The 14,731-nt window shown below is 34.6% G+C and overlaps 1 protein-coding gene across 35 annotated transcripts in view; it reads left to right on the forward strand.

Annotated features, from left to right (window-relative positions):
• LOC124367590 (dystonin) overlaps positions 1-14,731 on the forward strand; it is a 389,529-nt gene that overhangs the window by 196,718 nt on the left and 178,080 nt on the right. Inside the window, exons 1-3 of one of the 35 annotated variants that reach the window (XM_046824739.1) lie at positions 10,861-11,022; positions 13,202-13,428; positions 13,937-14,111. The exons of the other annotated variants lie outside the window; for them this stretch is intronic. Coding sequence (XP_046680695.1) covers positions 13,238-13,428; positions 13,937-14,111 — 366 coding nt within the window. The 5' untranslated portion in view covers positions 10,861-11,022; positions 13,202-13,237. Of the gene's footprint in view, positions 1-10,860; positions 11,023-13,201; positions 13,429-13,936; positions 14,112-14,731 lie in introns of those variants that run through there. 35 annotated transcript variants of the gene reach the window in all.

Raw genomic sequence — 14,731 nt, forward strand, 5'->3', positions numbered from 1 at the left:
TCAAATTAGATCAGAATACACAGTTGGTGCAAAAACCTTACATGACAAACAGTGCAAGAGTGTAAGAAAACTACAACGAAAAAAGAAAAAATATCTATGGACGAGAGGGAAACTTTTTTCAAGTCTTCTACAGTTTTAACTAATCACACCTAGAAAAATATTTATCTCAATGGTTGTATCAAATCAAGTGCTTTTATTAGACGTCAACCTACTGATCGGTCTAAATATTCAAGAATGTAGTTTTATTTTTTTCTTCGAGTCAAGAAGAATGATATTTGAGTTACAAACTGCAGGATGAACTTGAAAGTGATGACTGCATCACTTACTCAGACTAGAGTTGTTTAAAAACAAATGTTTATATTATATTTTATGCTTAGGATCAGTTTTTGTTCTGTTTCCCGAAACCAGGCTACCATGTTAGTTACTTCAATGTATACTGTTTAGTTTTTCATGCGAAAGAGTTTTGTTTTGTGTGCATTTGTTTAACAAAGTGACTTGTGTACAAACCAATTGGAATATTTTTTTAATACCTTTCAGTTAGCAATGTGAATAACACCATATAAATTTAATTTTTTATCTTACTTAAATTAATTGAATTTTTATTATACATGAATAAAGTGATGAAAACATGTCCTAAAGTATTAAAAAGATGAGTTTATTAAAAACATGCTTAACAATGACTACAGTTTTTCTATATTTCAATAACTTTCGGTATCTTTACTGAAAATTTTAGTTATTTAGAGTTAGTCAGATTGGCTTTGGAATGCCTCATTTATTAGTATAAAATATTTCAACTTTTTCTTACTTTTTCTATTAACTATGTATAGGCATGATTTACAAAATATAAATGTATACATTACTTATTGAAAGATTATTTTTACACGGTTTTAGAAACCAAGCTTAAGACCTTCTTTTGCTTATAAGTGAAATTGTGGTAAAAGTGTTCAGCATTAAATGAGGAAGACTGAGTTTTATAAATTTCTTGTAAATTTTTTGATATAAAAAAGTTTTGTCGCAGAATCAACCATGCTATGTAAGTGTGTAACTTTGTATAACTATATATAAAATTACACATTAAATACAAAACTCACTTAAATAAGCAAACACTATAAATGAGTCAGCTACTGGCGCAAACTGTGTGAATACCTGCACTCATTGACATATCTGTTTTTGTCATGACAATGAAAGAGTATACGTTATTTATGAAGACCACTGGATAATTTTTCAAACTGGTACTCGTAAACGTCTAAAATTCCTGTAGCTTATAGCATATTTAATAAGAGTGTCAAATATGATTTCTATGAATCTCGAACCATCCTTCTATTCATTGTATTACCATAAATAAAATATTACTAAAAGAAATGATTAGATTTTTCTTTAAATTGACAGTTAAATCAACTAATTATAATTTAACACTAATAACTTGTGTAATATTTTTACTGCTGCTTGAAAATGTACTAACAGTGAAAATTGTGAAGAACCAAATGCGTGCTTCACAATCAGCCAATTTGCGGTTAGTTAAAAATAAAACAAATGGAACATCTAAACAACACAGGTGAGGAATTGTCCCGAAGTTATGTTGAGACAGTGTATAGGCAGTATTTGCAGCGGAGGTGTATGCTAATGGAGCACGCAGTGTTACGCAGCCCATGTTTATGGTTGTCTTTGTGTCTGAACGACCACGACCACGGCTGTTATAACTTATGGGACCAGTTTCAGCTGGGATATTTCCTACCGCAACCGGTCACTTTCTGCTTGTTTTTTTCCCAAGGTCACAGCTTTGGTTTTTTACACAAACTAACAAATAATGTCTTGTCACACACTCCTGTTCTTACTTTTCCTATTGGTTCTTTCTGTTAAATATGACCTGATTAGTATTACATTTTCTGTATGTATTGAATTGGTATATTTAACAAGTCGAAAAATTTCTTTAAGAACCTCTTTCTTTTCAGACAGGTTTTATTTTAAGTAAGTGATAATCTAAAAAAATGAACATAATTTAGATTGTATTTTTGTATTATTAAAAATATTCACCTATGGAATAGATCTTAATTACAGTCTTATATTTATTCCTTCAAACTTTAACTACAAATTTCATATTATTTATAAGAATTTTATTTGAAGGAAATATTTGTAGCAACATTATAAATGAAGATATATATGACAATTATAATTAATTATATCATATAGATATAAAAGTACATATAGGAACATTAAAAATGCTTTTGTAACTATTAAGAAATTGAATTATTTCAAATTACATTCATTAAAACATTCTTAATGCCATCACCAGTATTACATCTGATGAGTATCTTCACGTAGTTATATATTGTAGTAAACATTTTATTATTACTGTTTTGCTTACAAAAATTGTGCATGTAAGAAAGGATACAAACAATTAATGTAAAATCCAATACAAGTTAGAAACAAGCAAGATGTAAAATTAGCTCTGTAATGTATGATCTCACTTAACAAAGTTGCAGAAACAGCTGCAGCAATACACAGAAACAAGGAATGAACATAAACATGAATGAACCAGATAGTTACAATATATGAGTCATGTACTTTGAATTAGCTGTTTGGTTATGCAAGACCTAATCAGGTGTATGTCAGTTCAGAGTTGTTTTTTAAAATCAAAAATTTAATTCAATTCAATTTAAAACCACTGTATTCATAATTTTATTAATAATATACTTTTATATTACATTTAACTAAATTATGTTGTTTCAGTACTAAGACGTTAAATATTTTAAGAACAAATTAAACTTAAAAGTTTTCAAGAGTATTTATTCTTAGAAATTACAAGCTATACATATAGACTCTCCTTAACCCTCAATGTATTTAATATTGCAATGTACAGATCGAACAGTAAGAAGTCATTAAATGAATATAGTCAAAATATATTAAATATTTAAAAATACAGTTTTTATTGGTTTTTATGCTAATTTACTAGTAAAAAAAATTCACTGAAGAAATAGGTCTCTAAAATGGTCTATTGGCTCTCCTAGCAAGTCTGTTCGTCTCTTGATTTTTTAACCTCGGGATAAATAACCTTCGTGTTGTTAGAGCCTCATGCACTGCAGCCTTAAGTCTTGTTGTACAGGTGCAGCTGCATGACAGACAAGTCGGATGGCATTAGGTAATGAGAAAGTAATATCTGACTCTACATTACTCTACCAGAGGTATGGATTACAACAGGTACAAAACAGGAAACCTACGCAATACCCCAAGATACTAATGTTGTAGGGTTATAAGAAGTCCTAATTTGCTTAATATTGGTTAAAATCAACATTTTATGTCCAAAATAAAACTTTACTTGTTCTAAAATAGTCATAATTTCTGTGGGACAGTTAGTATCAAAATCTCCAAAAGACATACCTTTCTCATTAAAAGCAACAAATTAACATATACATTAAAAAAGTAGCTCTCTGTAGATAATCACACCAATCATTAGAAAATACCACACAAGTGATTTCAAGAACAAAATTTTATCATTTTTTCCATTTAGAAATGGTAAAGGTACATCAGACTTTTAGAGTTTGTGTAATATTTAATAAACTACTTTAAATGCTTTACTTTACTTTTTTTATATTTTTTTGTTTGTGGCATCTACTTGATGTCAACAAGATGCCACAATGTCTCTGTTACATTACTTACATTTCACACCACCCTCTAGATAAGTTGTCTGGTAGTAGCTTATGGCTCTATCGCCAAAGTTTTCTTAACCGCTACAGACACTATCAAACATAAATACAGAACGAGTAAATACCAACCGAACACAACAGCACGTGAAACTGATAACCGATGAACAACTGTCGTCTCGTTTCAACTGATCAAATAATCCTTGAATGAATATCATTTTAAAACAACGAAAAATCATTTTATTTTGCGTATTTATAGCAAACACATAATAAATAATATTTTTTAAACTTTTAGTGTTCGCGACCGGTGTCACGAGTATCATAAAGGTTTATCTCTTCAAACTGCGTCTAACACAATATTTAAATGTATTTATTGGTTGAAGATGTCCACACCAAGGACGATGTATTTCCTGGTTTTAATTGTGTTAGCAGTTTTTCGATGCAGCTTAACAGGAAAGTTTTGATAACAGTCAGAACTGATATTGTTATCTTAAGTTAAAGTCGATAAGAGTCGCATTCTTTTACTCCTTGTATGAGCGACAACGTTTTAAATATACCCGTCTCTCAAAATTTATCTAATGCAAAATATCAACGTAAAAATATGATTTTCTCATTACATGAATTTATTTCGATTTTCCGAAATAAAACGTGGAAAATATTTATACAGTAATATAATAAATTAAGCAAATTAAAGGTTATTACAGGTTTGAAACCAGAGTAGTCAGGGCTGTGAAAAACTTTAGTCATGTATCAGGGATGTAATGTTTGGAACTAGAATGAATGTAACAATATCCACACGTCTGCAAAGTTACTCCATATTCCTTCAATGAATATAAACTCTCTGACAATATTTCCCAAGGTATAATCTTTTCTGAATAGAGAATAAAAATTGTTATTGTTTTAATGTTATACACATTTTTACTATACATTCAAACCATTGAATTATAATTTACTTCACTCATTTCATGGAATACAAATGGCTCTTTCAGGGTATGCAAAACGTTGGTGTAAAAAGATTGGAATTATGTAATGTTTTACTATTGTATTTTACATTTTACTCATAATTTAATTTCTTATTGTCGACAAGAGTTGATTGAATAAAAAGAATTTCTCTATCTCCAAAAATTCACTTTTAAATCCTTTTTAATTTATAATTTATATTTAAATATTTTTCGTGCATAAAAGACTAAAATAAGTTAAAATCGTGGAATTTTTATTTAGGTTTTATTTAACGTTCTAACAAGTATAATTTCTTTAATATGAATATCTTGACACATTTTGTACATATTCGTAATTATAAGCAATGTATTCATGGTTTTAGTAATGTCAGTAATATAGATTAGTTTATTTTTTGCTGCGACAATCGTGCTAGTTTTAGAACATCTATTTGCCTCAACATTTGATTCGCCTTCAAAACTGTTGATACTATACCTCTATTCATTCATGTCCAGTTTATGTATAATGTATTTGAAGGAGCAGTTTTTGTATTTACAATAATTTAAAAACAATCATCAGATATCTCAAAGTGATTTTTGGTGCCTGTACTTGAGCACTACTTAGACTACGTACAAATATAAATTATTATTTTCCCTGTTTCTTCCAGGGAGTGCCTTAGTCTAAACAGTGACTTTGTTAATTTCAAATCTTTTAGATTTGTTGTGGTTTGTGCACACATTATCGTTTGCTTATTATATTCTCACCTTGAAATGTATTTTGTTTGCTGCACCTTGCACTGCTGGTCTGTTCAGGAGGTAAGTCCCACAGAGGTACTGCTGCTGCTTGTATATATATATCTGTCTGTGTGGGTGTCGCATGTCTGTACCTCTGTCTGTAAGTTTCTGTGCAAGCGCAGCTGTGTATCCTGTGGAGGCTTACTAAAACATACAAAAATGTTACGGTATCGAAATTAAGGTTATAAATCATACATACGATTAAGTGGTAATATCAATATAATTGTATTTAAAATTGTTTAGGATTTCCTAAAATAATGGGTTTTAACGTTAATTTCAAAATACTGGCTAATATATTACGTCTATAATATACAATGTGCTTTTATAAATTACGAATACCCGAAGTAATAGAGTTTAGTATTAATCTTAAGTGTATTTATTGTTTTTAGTATTTTTATTGTTGTTTATAGTCTCCCCAAGAGTAAAGCATAGCAAAATTTGATACAGTTCTAATCTAATTTATCATCACAAGCTAACAGATTATCGGTCGCCGCTTGATGGCACTGTAGTATGTAAATAGCTATCTGCGGTAGAGAGCGTTGCGGAATGTAGTTCAGTCAACCGTTAACAGATAGCGTGCGATGCTCCTCTCTGTTGCTGCTGAAGATTTAAAATACCGAAGTATTAATGTTCATCAATTTTGATCGTACAAAATGTTCAAAAATTATACTTGAACACTGTGGTATTTTGTGAAGGGCGGTAGTTGCCCATAAAAGCGCTAAGGGTGCTTGTGCTGAGTTATTTTAAATAGTTATTATTATCACGGAACATCTTTGGATGTCGATATTCATATATTATGTTAAATTATTCTACAGTGGTATTTAAAAGACCATTTTTGCTTCTTCAATTTGAATATGTGTTGAAGCTTGCTTTAAAACTTTAAAACTGTAAACCACATGAAATGTGTATCTAAACCTGAGAAATGTATATCGCAACTCTTAAGTCAATTTTTGAATAAGTCATTATCACTATTATACGGTGGTGTGGCGCCCCGTTTAGAGTATCTAAAGAACTATTTAAAATCCTGAGTTTTAAAGTAATCTAATTTCGAAAATAATAACTTTAGGTCATCAGGGCCAGAACAGGCGTTTTGTTTATTAATCGGTACTTAATAAATTTTCTTGCTCATCTCACAAAATTCAAAATTATATTATATTAGTAGCTTCAAGCCGAAGTTTTTTTGTAACTTTTACTCGTATTTCAGTACGAAATATCTTTTAAGTTCGTAAATTAATCAAAATGTATTATTATAGTTGAACAAATCTATGTTTAAAATTTTAATAGTATTACTAAAATAAAAGTGCTTTCTTTATTTGCATTGTGGCAGTTGAATCTTCTCCAGATAGTATAAAGTGTGGTCTCTCAGGAATCTCTCCAAAAAATCTTACATGATTTTCTTGAAACTGTACTACTTTAACAAGTGTGTTTCAGTTACAGGAAAGTTATCATATTGAATTTAATGGCGCTTTTTATTTGGACTATTTAACGTTTCTGTGTTTTGTTACAAGCTATCATGTTTATGTTATTATTGCTTGCATAATTATTTTTGTAGACCGTAATGACACGACGAGGGATATGTTAATTACTTTTCTGTAATGAACTGTTTGTATTGTTTTGCTTTCTTTGTTATACATAAAATAAATGTTCAATTTATATAAATTTATGTCGTGTTTTGTGTGTAGTTGTGATAGTCGTCTGTGTGTTTTGTTGTTTGTTGTAGCACATTTATGTGAAAGCTTGTCATTGTTTCTACTTGTATGATATTTTTGTGTATGACCAAATGTCAGGCTGTAGTGGAGCCTTTTTAACTATTTTAGAACCTTACTGGCTAGAAGGCAGAGTGACGACGTCGCACACACAGTGGCGTATCAGGACTTGGACAAATGGGAGGGCTGTGACCAGTGAGGGAAGAATGACAGTTTAAGTTTGAAGGGATGGCCCTGTGTCCATATAGTACGCGCGTCCTTACTATTAATAATGAACACTACAAATTGTGTTCATAGTTTTTGTATTCATCTCTATCAATTTGGACGGCAAGAGCTAATCTGTATTAAATCAAAAGTTCGCAGATGCACATCCTGAAGAGGTTTGTTTCTTTTAAAAATACAAATTTAAGATGTGTTATGTTAGATCATTATGTCATGATTGGCGTCGTTCTGATGGTAGCACATATGTTCAATTCCGATATTGTAAACCACGTTTTTAGAAAACCATTTTTTTTATATATACCTCCTGATAAAGAACATTTTTTTATACCCACGACCGTTAAACATTCTCTTTAATGTGCATAGTTTTATTTACATTATTGTACAGTTTAGAAGAAAGTGTAATGTTTGCAGTAAGAGGCTAGCCGCTAGTTAGTTGTATGTCACTGCCAGGCTGGACGAGATGGCGAACACGGGTGTGTTGCCAAACTGTATAAACCCCAGTGAAAAACAAAGGGCATACGCACTGTAAAGGTTATAACATCTTTAGTGTATTCCGAGTTGACACTTCGGAGATCTCACATTAGCTCACCGGAAACCCTAGAGGATGTCGTGTTTCCGGTCTAGCCTTGCTCACCTCACGTCCGACTGTCTGTCCGTCACGGTCACACCTTGCGGTTGTCACACCTCGAGTGTGCACTCTTATCTGTCTGGGATACGAAGTTATAGTTGAGAACCACTGACATTGTGTGCCAACACACGTTTGTATCCGGCTGTGGATAGTGGACACTGAGGTCTTCCTATCTTAATTCAGTTGTTGAATTCTAAAGATTTCCTGGTTTTTGCCTCATGACGTACATCAGGTCAAATCTAATCTTATTAAATCACCCAAGTACATAAATTCAGAGAGTACCTCCCAAGTACAATAATGGATTCATAGAGCATTCCTTTACTACACACTACCTGTCGGCTAGTTCTAAGTACCTACAGAGAACTCGACTGTCAAACGTTGTTATATCAATCACATCATCTAAATACTTGGATTGAGAAAGCTGGCCACGTGTCCCGGTCAGTTTCCAGAACGTATTAATTAATTACAGCAATAGGAAATAATGTCGACCTTCATACCGACAAGTGTTCGCCATCTTGCCGTACGCTTCCCACATCGCTAATGCCGCATCGGACATAAATGGCACGTTCGGACCAGCGACCACGTGCTATTTTATCTTTGTATTCTCTTCGTCTTCAGTTTCCTGAAAGGTAAAAATATGGGCCACCTTGACGTTCCTGGCCTTATACAGCAGTAGCGGCTGAGTATGGGCGGAGGGGGGGGGGCGAGTCATTCCTGTGCCGCCATTACTATCTCATATCTCGTACTGACATGTACACATGTAAGATACACTGTTGTAGTACTACAGCACAATCTCAGCATATTGTGAGCTTTGGGGGAATTGGGTAGTTTTTACTAAAAAAAGAGAAATGTCATATGACTTGCTTGATATAACATAATGACAGTAAAAAGAAATATGACCGTAATATAAAATTGAGAATATAACAACATTCAAAGAACGATCGATATAGGAGCGTCAGACTTTCTACAGGACGATGTCTTCACAATTACAGTCGATCTGAGTGTCGCCCACCTTTCACCGCCTTATAACCTGTCATTGTTGTTCTTTGTTTTTGATGTCGCCTGTATTGTATAATCGTCTTAAGGCGTCGCTCTTCTCAGAAGTGTTTCGAATTGTCAGCTCTCACTGGATCGGACCAACTCGATGTGGGATGTGTTCTTTTCGGTGAACTCATCCAAGAGACAATAATTCATGATATTTTGACCTCTGGAATAATTTTATAAATGTAACGTGTCTGATGTAGTGCTGACGTAGTGACTGACGTGGGCTGTTGAATGTTGAAAGTCGACAACGGCCTGTGAACGATGCCGAATATGGTCTTCTCAACCTTGGCAGTGCATTAGCATTTTCAGCGGTAACAGTCCAGCAGAGAGTAGCACGCGTACCCCGCGCGTGCACCGAGATAAGCGACAAGGAGAGGTGTGGCGGAATGTGAGTGTCGCTCGCCCCACTCGGTCATTGTCATGCAGATGTCGCTGTAGACCCGAGCCGTGCCAACGTACAGGACTCACTGTTGCCAGAGTTTGGCTTGGCGATAGCATCGGAATCTTTTAAATATTCCGGAGCAACACCATCGAAACTTACATTTTTGTATAAACAAATATGTTGCGAGTATATTACATACAGTCTGGGCAGTACAACCTGTCGCATTCCCCAGTTCGGTCAAAGTAAAGGGGATAACCTGATAAGAAGCTAGTCGGTTGTTGGTACGGGAAACATGAGGCCGCGGCAAGTACCCATCACTGACACATCACTATAGTTTACTCATGTGATACTGTTGAATTATTTTAATATATGTGTAATTTAATTCAAGAGCTATTACATTCAGTAATGAATTAACTTAATCTTTGCGGGTTCCAAAATACTAATTAAAATTGTAGGAATTGCGAAAGAACTGTTACAAATGTTGATTGGTTCTTACGTAAGAACAATATGATGTGCGAACTTTGTGTTTTCGGAAACCACGCTATAGAGGAAAATACACTCAGAAACGGTGCAAATGGTTTCATAGTAAGAAATATACAATATTTATGTTGTGCACATGCCACATACATTTTATTCGTAATTCTTACGCAGTTTTTATCTGACACAATTATAGACAAAATATTTGACGTTTCACTTTTTCATCTGGTCATAGCGGGTCTGACATATGTTGAAAATTGTTTGTTTGTGTTATTTGTAAGAGGCTATAAATTGGATGGAATGTACCTAGTACGTAATATATTCAACAGTTCAGTTGGTAAACATGAGACACTGCATCTGCATTGTGTACAGACCTACAATGTTGACTATTATTAGCAACTCCTCACCTATCAAGAGGACGACCCAATCGGTTGATTGATTATCAGTCTTGAATTTCGACGAAGGTCAAGTGGACTACCTCTTTAACAACGGCCTTCATTAGACGAGACAGTGGTGTAAACAAAGTGAAGTTAGGAAGTTTTTGAAGATTGGGTAATGAGGACGCTATTTATTTTATGCACGAACGTTTACCAAAAATGGACCAAAATTAATTTTTTAATATGTCAACTAACATATTATATGTCACAAGTAGGTACTTCTAAAATGTGTGCATTGTCGGTCCTGGTCGTTTATAAGTCGTAAATATATAATAAAACATGCAGAACTCTGCGACTGTAAATAAAACTGAAACTGAGATAGCCTAGTTTATGTACTTTGTTTTTATGGGCTAAAACTCAAAATCGTTTCAATAAACCTTAAGTTGTGTTGACAGTTTCATGAAAAGTTTTCTTGGTCAATTTTCTTTTCAGCAAATTCTGATGCACACAATGCGAATAAATTCTGCAGAAAGTATTGGTCGGTACAGTCAGTGGCAGCAACAGGTAGTGTACGCGAGTGTACCTGCATGACCTTGACGATCACCTGGCCCCCACCTCTGCTGACACCGCCTCTATGATCGCCTCGCCAGTCCGCATACAGTCGGCCGTGGTAAAAGATGGCGCTCGCGCCCTGTCAGCTGATCGCCGATTCACATTCAGTGTTTTGACAGTCGTCCGGCAGTGTTGTGTGCGGGCTATCTGCATCTCGAGAACATTTTATTGGTTGCCCATCTGGATTAGAGATCTGCTTTATTGTTAGTATTTTGTTGTTCATTGGACACTTTGTTTGTTTTAAGTAATCGGCCGAAATTAAATCTCTCCCACAAAATACTAGGTTAGGGTTTGTTGTTTTGTCTCTCCGCGTTATCGGATGATGTCTTGGTCTTAATATACCTGTGAGTTTGGGATTGTTATTTACAGTTCACTGACTTAGGCAATGTGAACGCATTAGTTGTCAACGTTTAAGAGGGAGCATTTTAATACCTTGCCCTTTAACATTGATAGATAGTTAAAGGCACTTTATAATAAAACAATGCGAAACCGTTTATGTAGACATTTAGCATAATTTAGTTATTGAATACAAACATTAAATCGAAAATCGGCCGTATGCTATGTAGCTCGATAATCATTGGACTTTAAAACGCTGTCGTATGTTTCTAATTATAATTAATTACTTGTAAATCAACCTGAATTATGCAGTTTTATATTTAAGAATAGGAAAATAAGGAAATTAAACAACATTAATTTTTAATACTCCAACTTTTAAACACTTTAGTAATTACGATTTAGTATAAATAAATGTCAAAATCACTGTTTAGACTAAATTTGTAAAATGTAATTACCCATTATTTAGCGTTAGATTTGCATGCCAAGGTGATGTGAGTCAAGTGGAAGTGACTAAAGTAAACATTTACCAAGTTCAGATTAGAGCCGTGCTGTTAATTCCACTTTCTTTTTGGTCTTAGTTTGGAAATCTGCCATTGTCATCAGTTAATACTGTAAATGAGTCCTTAACGTACTTGATTACAAATATTTAACTACATTTGTTCAAAGAATAATTCTTTAGTCCTCAATGCATGTCAAATTTAGAAACGTATGTCAAGGTGCAGTAATCTCGGAACCGTTTCTAGGCTTTACATAATTTCTATTTCGCGAATGAATGTGTTGCTATCTCTCGTTCATATCTTAGTTTTCGATTTCAGTTTATTAGAATATGTTACATACTGCAATCAAAAATATTCTTTCAAGTGTTTATGTCATTGGATAATATCTATTTTAGGACAGTGCATTGCGCATTTGAATGGAAGCGAGTTAACGAACTAGCCTTTATTGATTTCAAAAATACAGCAAAGTTTAGGTTTGAAAGCTTGTTAGAATTGCCTGCTGACAAATTAAAAGCAAAGGAGCGAACAAGTAGATAAAGAATAATGAAATCCAAGATCGGTATGGTATTAAATAAATTGATTTTGACGAAAATACTGTATAAAATGCAACAAAGGTTTTTATTTATGACATTGGAGTCGGTTATTACCTAATAAGAATTGTGTGTAGTTTGTGTACCTGAAACAGTTTTCGTAGTTGTATAGTTGTTATATGGGCCATTAAGCAGAAATGAGATTAAGATCGAGGTCTCGTCTAATCCTACCGTAAATCAATAAAGCAATGCGAGCATATATAACGAAGCAAAAGAATTATTCGCGTATACTTTGCTCTAGAATAAGATTAAACGAGATTTTCTCTGTTGGGTCTACTTTGTGGTATAGGCCTCCCAGATAGATGAGACAATATAGATCGACCGGATAGGTGATCGATATGTAGAGCCAAATGTTACTGTTTGACTTTTATTTCTGCAGCGACTCAACTTGGGTTTAGATTCGCAGTAACTTTTTACATTTTATCGTATTATCTTCCAACATTAAAAATCAGATTTGAACTTGTGTTTTATCCGCAACACACATTCCTCCCATATCTCCGACAATGAAACTTTCGAATCTTTAAATAATTTATATTTTGGGTTTATATATTACATTTCCGCAATATCGACACTTGGAATTTAACGAAGAGCTTCAGCCCCACTACCTACCATCGAATGCCGTTTTCGCAATGGTCCTACTCCTCCTCTCCTATCCATTACCTCACCTCGCGTCACCGGCACAGATTCTCTGACTTGGCTCATTCACTATTCATTCCTATTTTTAGTCACAACCTGTCCGCAGAGGCCGTGACTTGACATATTTGTTTATCATTAGCTGCTTTATCTCGGAATTTATGGACAGGAAGGAGGGAAGTGCGGGCTTCCTAGTACGCTATCTTTCGTGTCTTTCAAGCGAAATGTTTTGGAATGTAGTTTGGCGTGGACAGGGCGAATAGTTCTATTGTATTTGTGGGTAGAGTCGAGCTGACTCCCAACTGACAAGCAGATCTCTGATCCAGGGATGAAGTGGTCTGGTGCGAAGTGAAGTGCGGAAGATGTCACTTTACAAGTTTGTGAAGACTTCGTCGTCGACCCGCGAGGGTAGGGGGTTGTCTCCGGGCCGCCTTTTCGTGGAGGGTCGTACCCAGGAGGATGGGGTCACCTCCGTGGAGGCGGTCTACACCAGGAGACACCTTACGTCCGACTACCAGGGACATGCGGAGGAGTCCCGCCACTCGGCCCGCAGGTACTCCTGGCAACATCCATATATAAAAATGTTTTGAGCTTGAAACTGCCAAGCGCACTTTTTTCAATATAATTTTCTAAAAAAATTAAATAATTAATGTATTGGTTTTGATCAAAGTAAATACCGACTGTCTTTTAAGGATTTGCCATTGTCTTTCGAAAAGTAATTATTTTAAACTAAATTTTTTAACTGTGGGGGATTAATTTCGTAACTAATGTCTAGATATATTTGGTTTGTATGGGTTTGAATCGTTGATACATTTACCTATACAAACCCAACATTAAAATTTAAACTTGGACTTACCCTTGTACAGTGATAGCGGTCATTTCTAGTTAAACAGTCAAACTACCATTTTTTATTAGATTTCGTTTTTGTTTATTTAACGTTTTAAAACTATTCAGAACGCATCATTTAAATTAACGGTTCGGAAAATTGGCAAATGACTGTATGAATTGCTGGTGATTGAGGGATGGATGTTGCCTGGATGTACCAAACGTTGTGACTGCAGGCCTGGCGGGGTGAAGAGTGTGACGACCAGAGTGGTGAGGAAGACGACAACTTTGACCCGCGGCGAGGAGCGCAGCGTCACCGAGAGTCTGATGAGGGAGGGCCGCCAGAGGATAGAGAGTGTGCCGCTGGAGCGGAGCTACGATCGCCGCGCCATACAGGCCAAACGGGCTAAGGTACAGTAGTAGAAACATGGCATATCACCCGCTCCCGCACCCAGTCTCGTCACGGTACTCTCAAGAAGACGTAACTAGGTGAAGGATCGCTGTTAGAAAGGCCTCTTGAACGGAACTTTCGGCGGAGCAGCAGAAGAGCTTGTTGGCACGGGTTACATGCCTGTTGCAAGCACTGGCTGAACCTTACTTATTTTCAGATCTCCAAAACTAATGCTACACAACATGTAATAATGTAATTTTATTATACAGGAAAAAATAAAATACTCCAACTTGGATGAAATATTTTTCTTGCAGTCTGAAATCTAGAGGAAATAAATATCATATTATCATATCACGTTTAAAAATGGCGGACGGTTTAGTTTTTAAAGCGTAATAACGTAAAAGCTTAATAAGATTATGAAAATTGATATATGACAATAAAAGTTGTCTAATCTAATTTCAAACATTTTCACACCTAAAACACATAGACTAATAAATAATGTAGATGTAAGCTTTTAACTGTGGTAATGGACGGAACAATGTCTGTTTACATATTTTCGGCAGCACTGCCCATTTAATATTACTATCGTTAAAAACAAATTCAACATTATTTACTGACCGATTTTATGATCTAGGTAGCA

This window comes from Homalodisca vitripennis, chromosome 1 (assembly GCF_021130785.1).
Source record: "Homalodisca vitripennis isolate AUS2020 chromosome 1, UT_GWSS_2.1, whole genome shotgun sequence".
NCBI classification, from domain to species: domain Eukaryota; kingdom Metazoa; phylum Arthropoda; class Insecta; order Hemiptera; family Cicadellidae; genus Homalodisca; species Homalodisca vitripennis.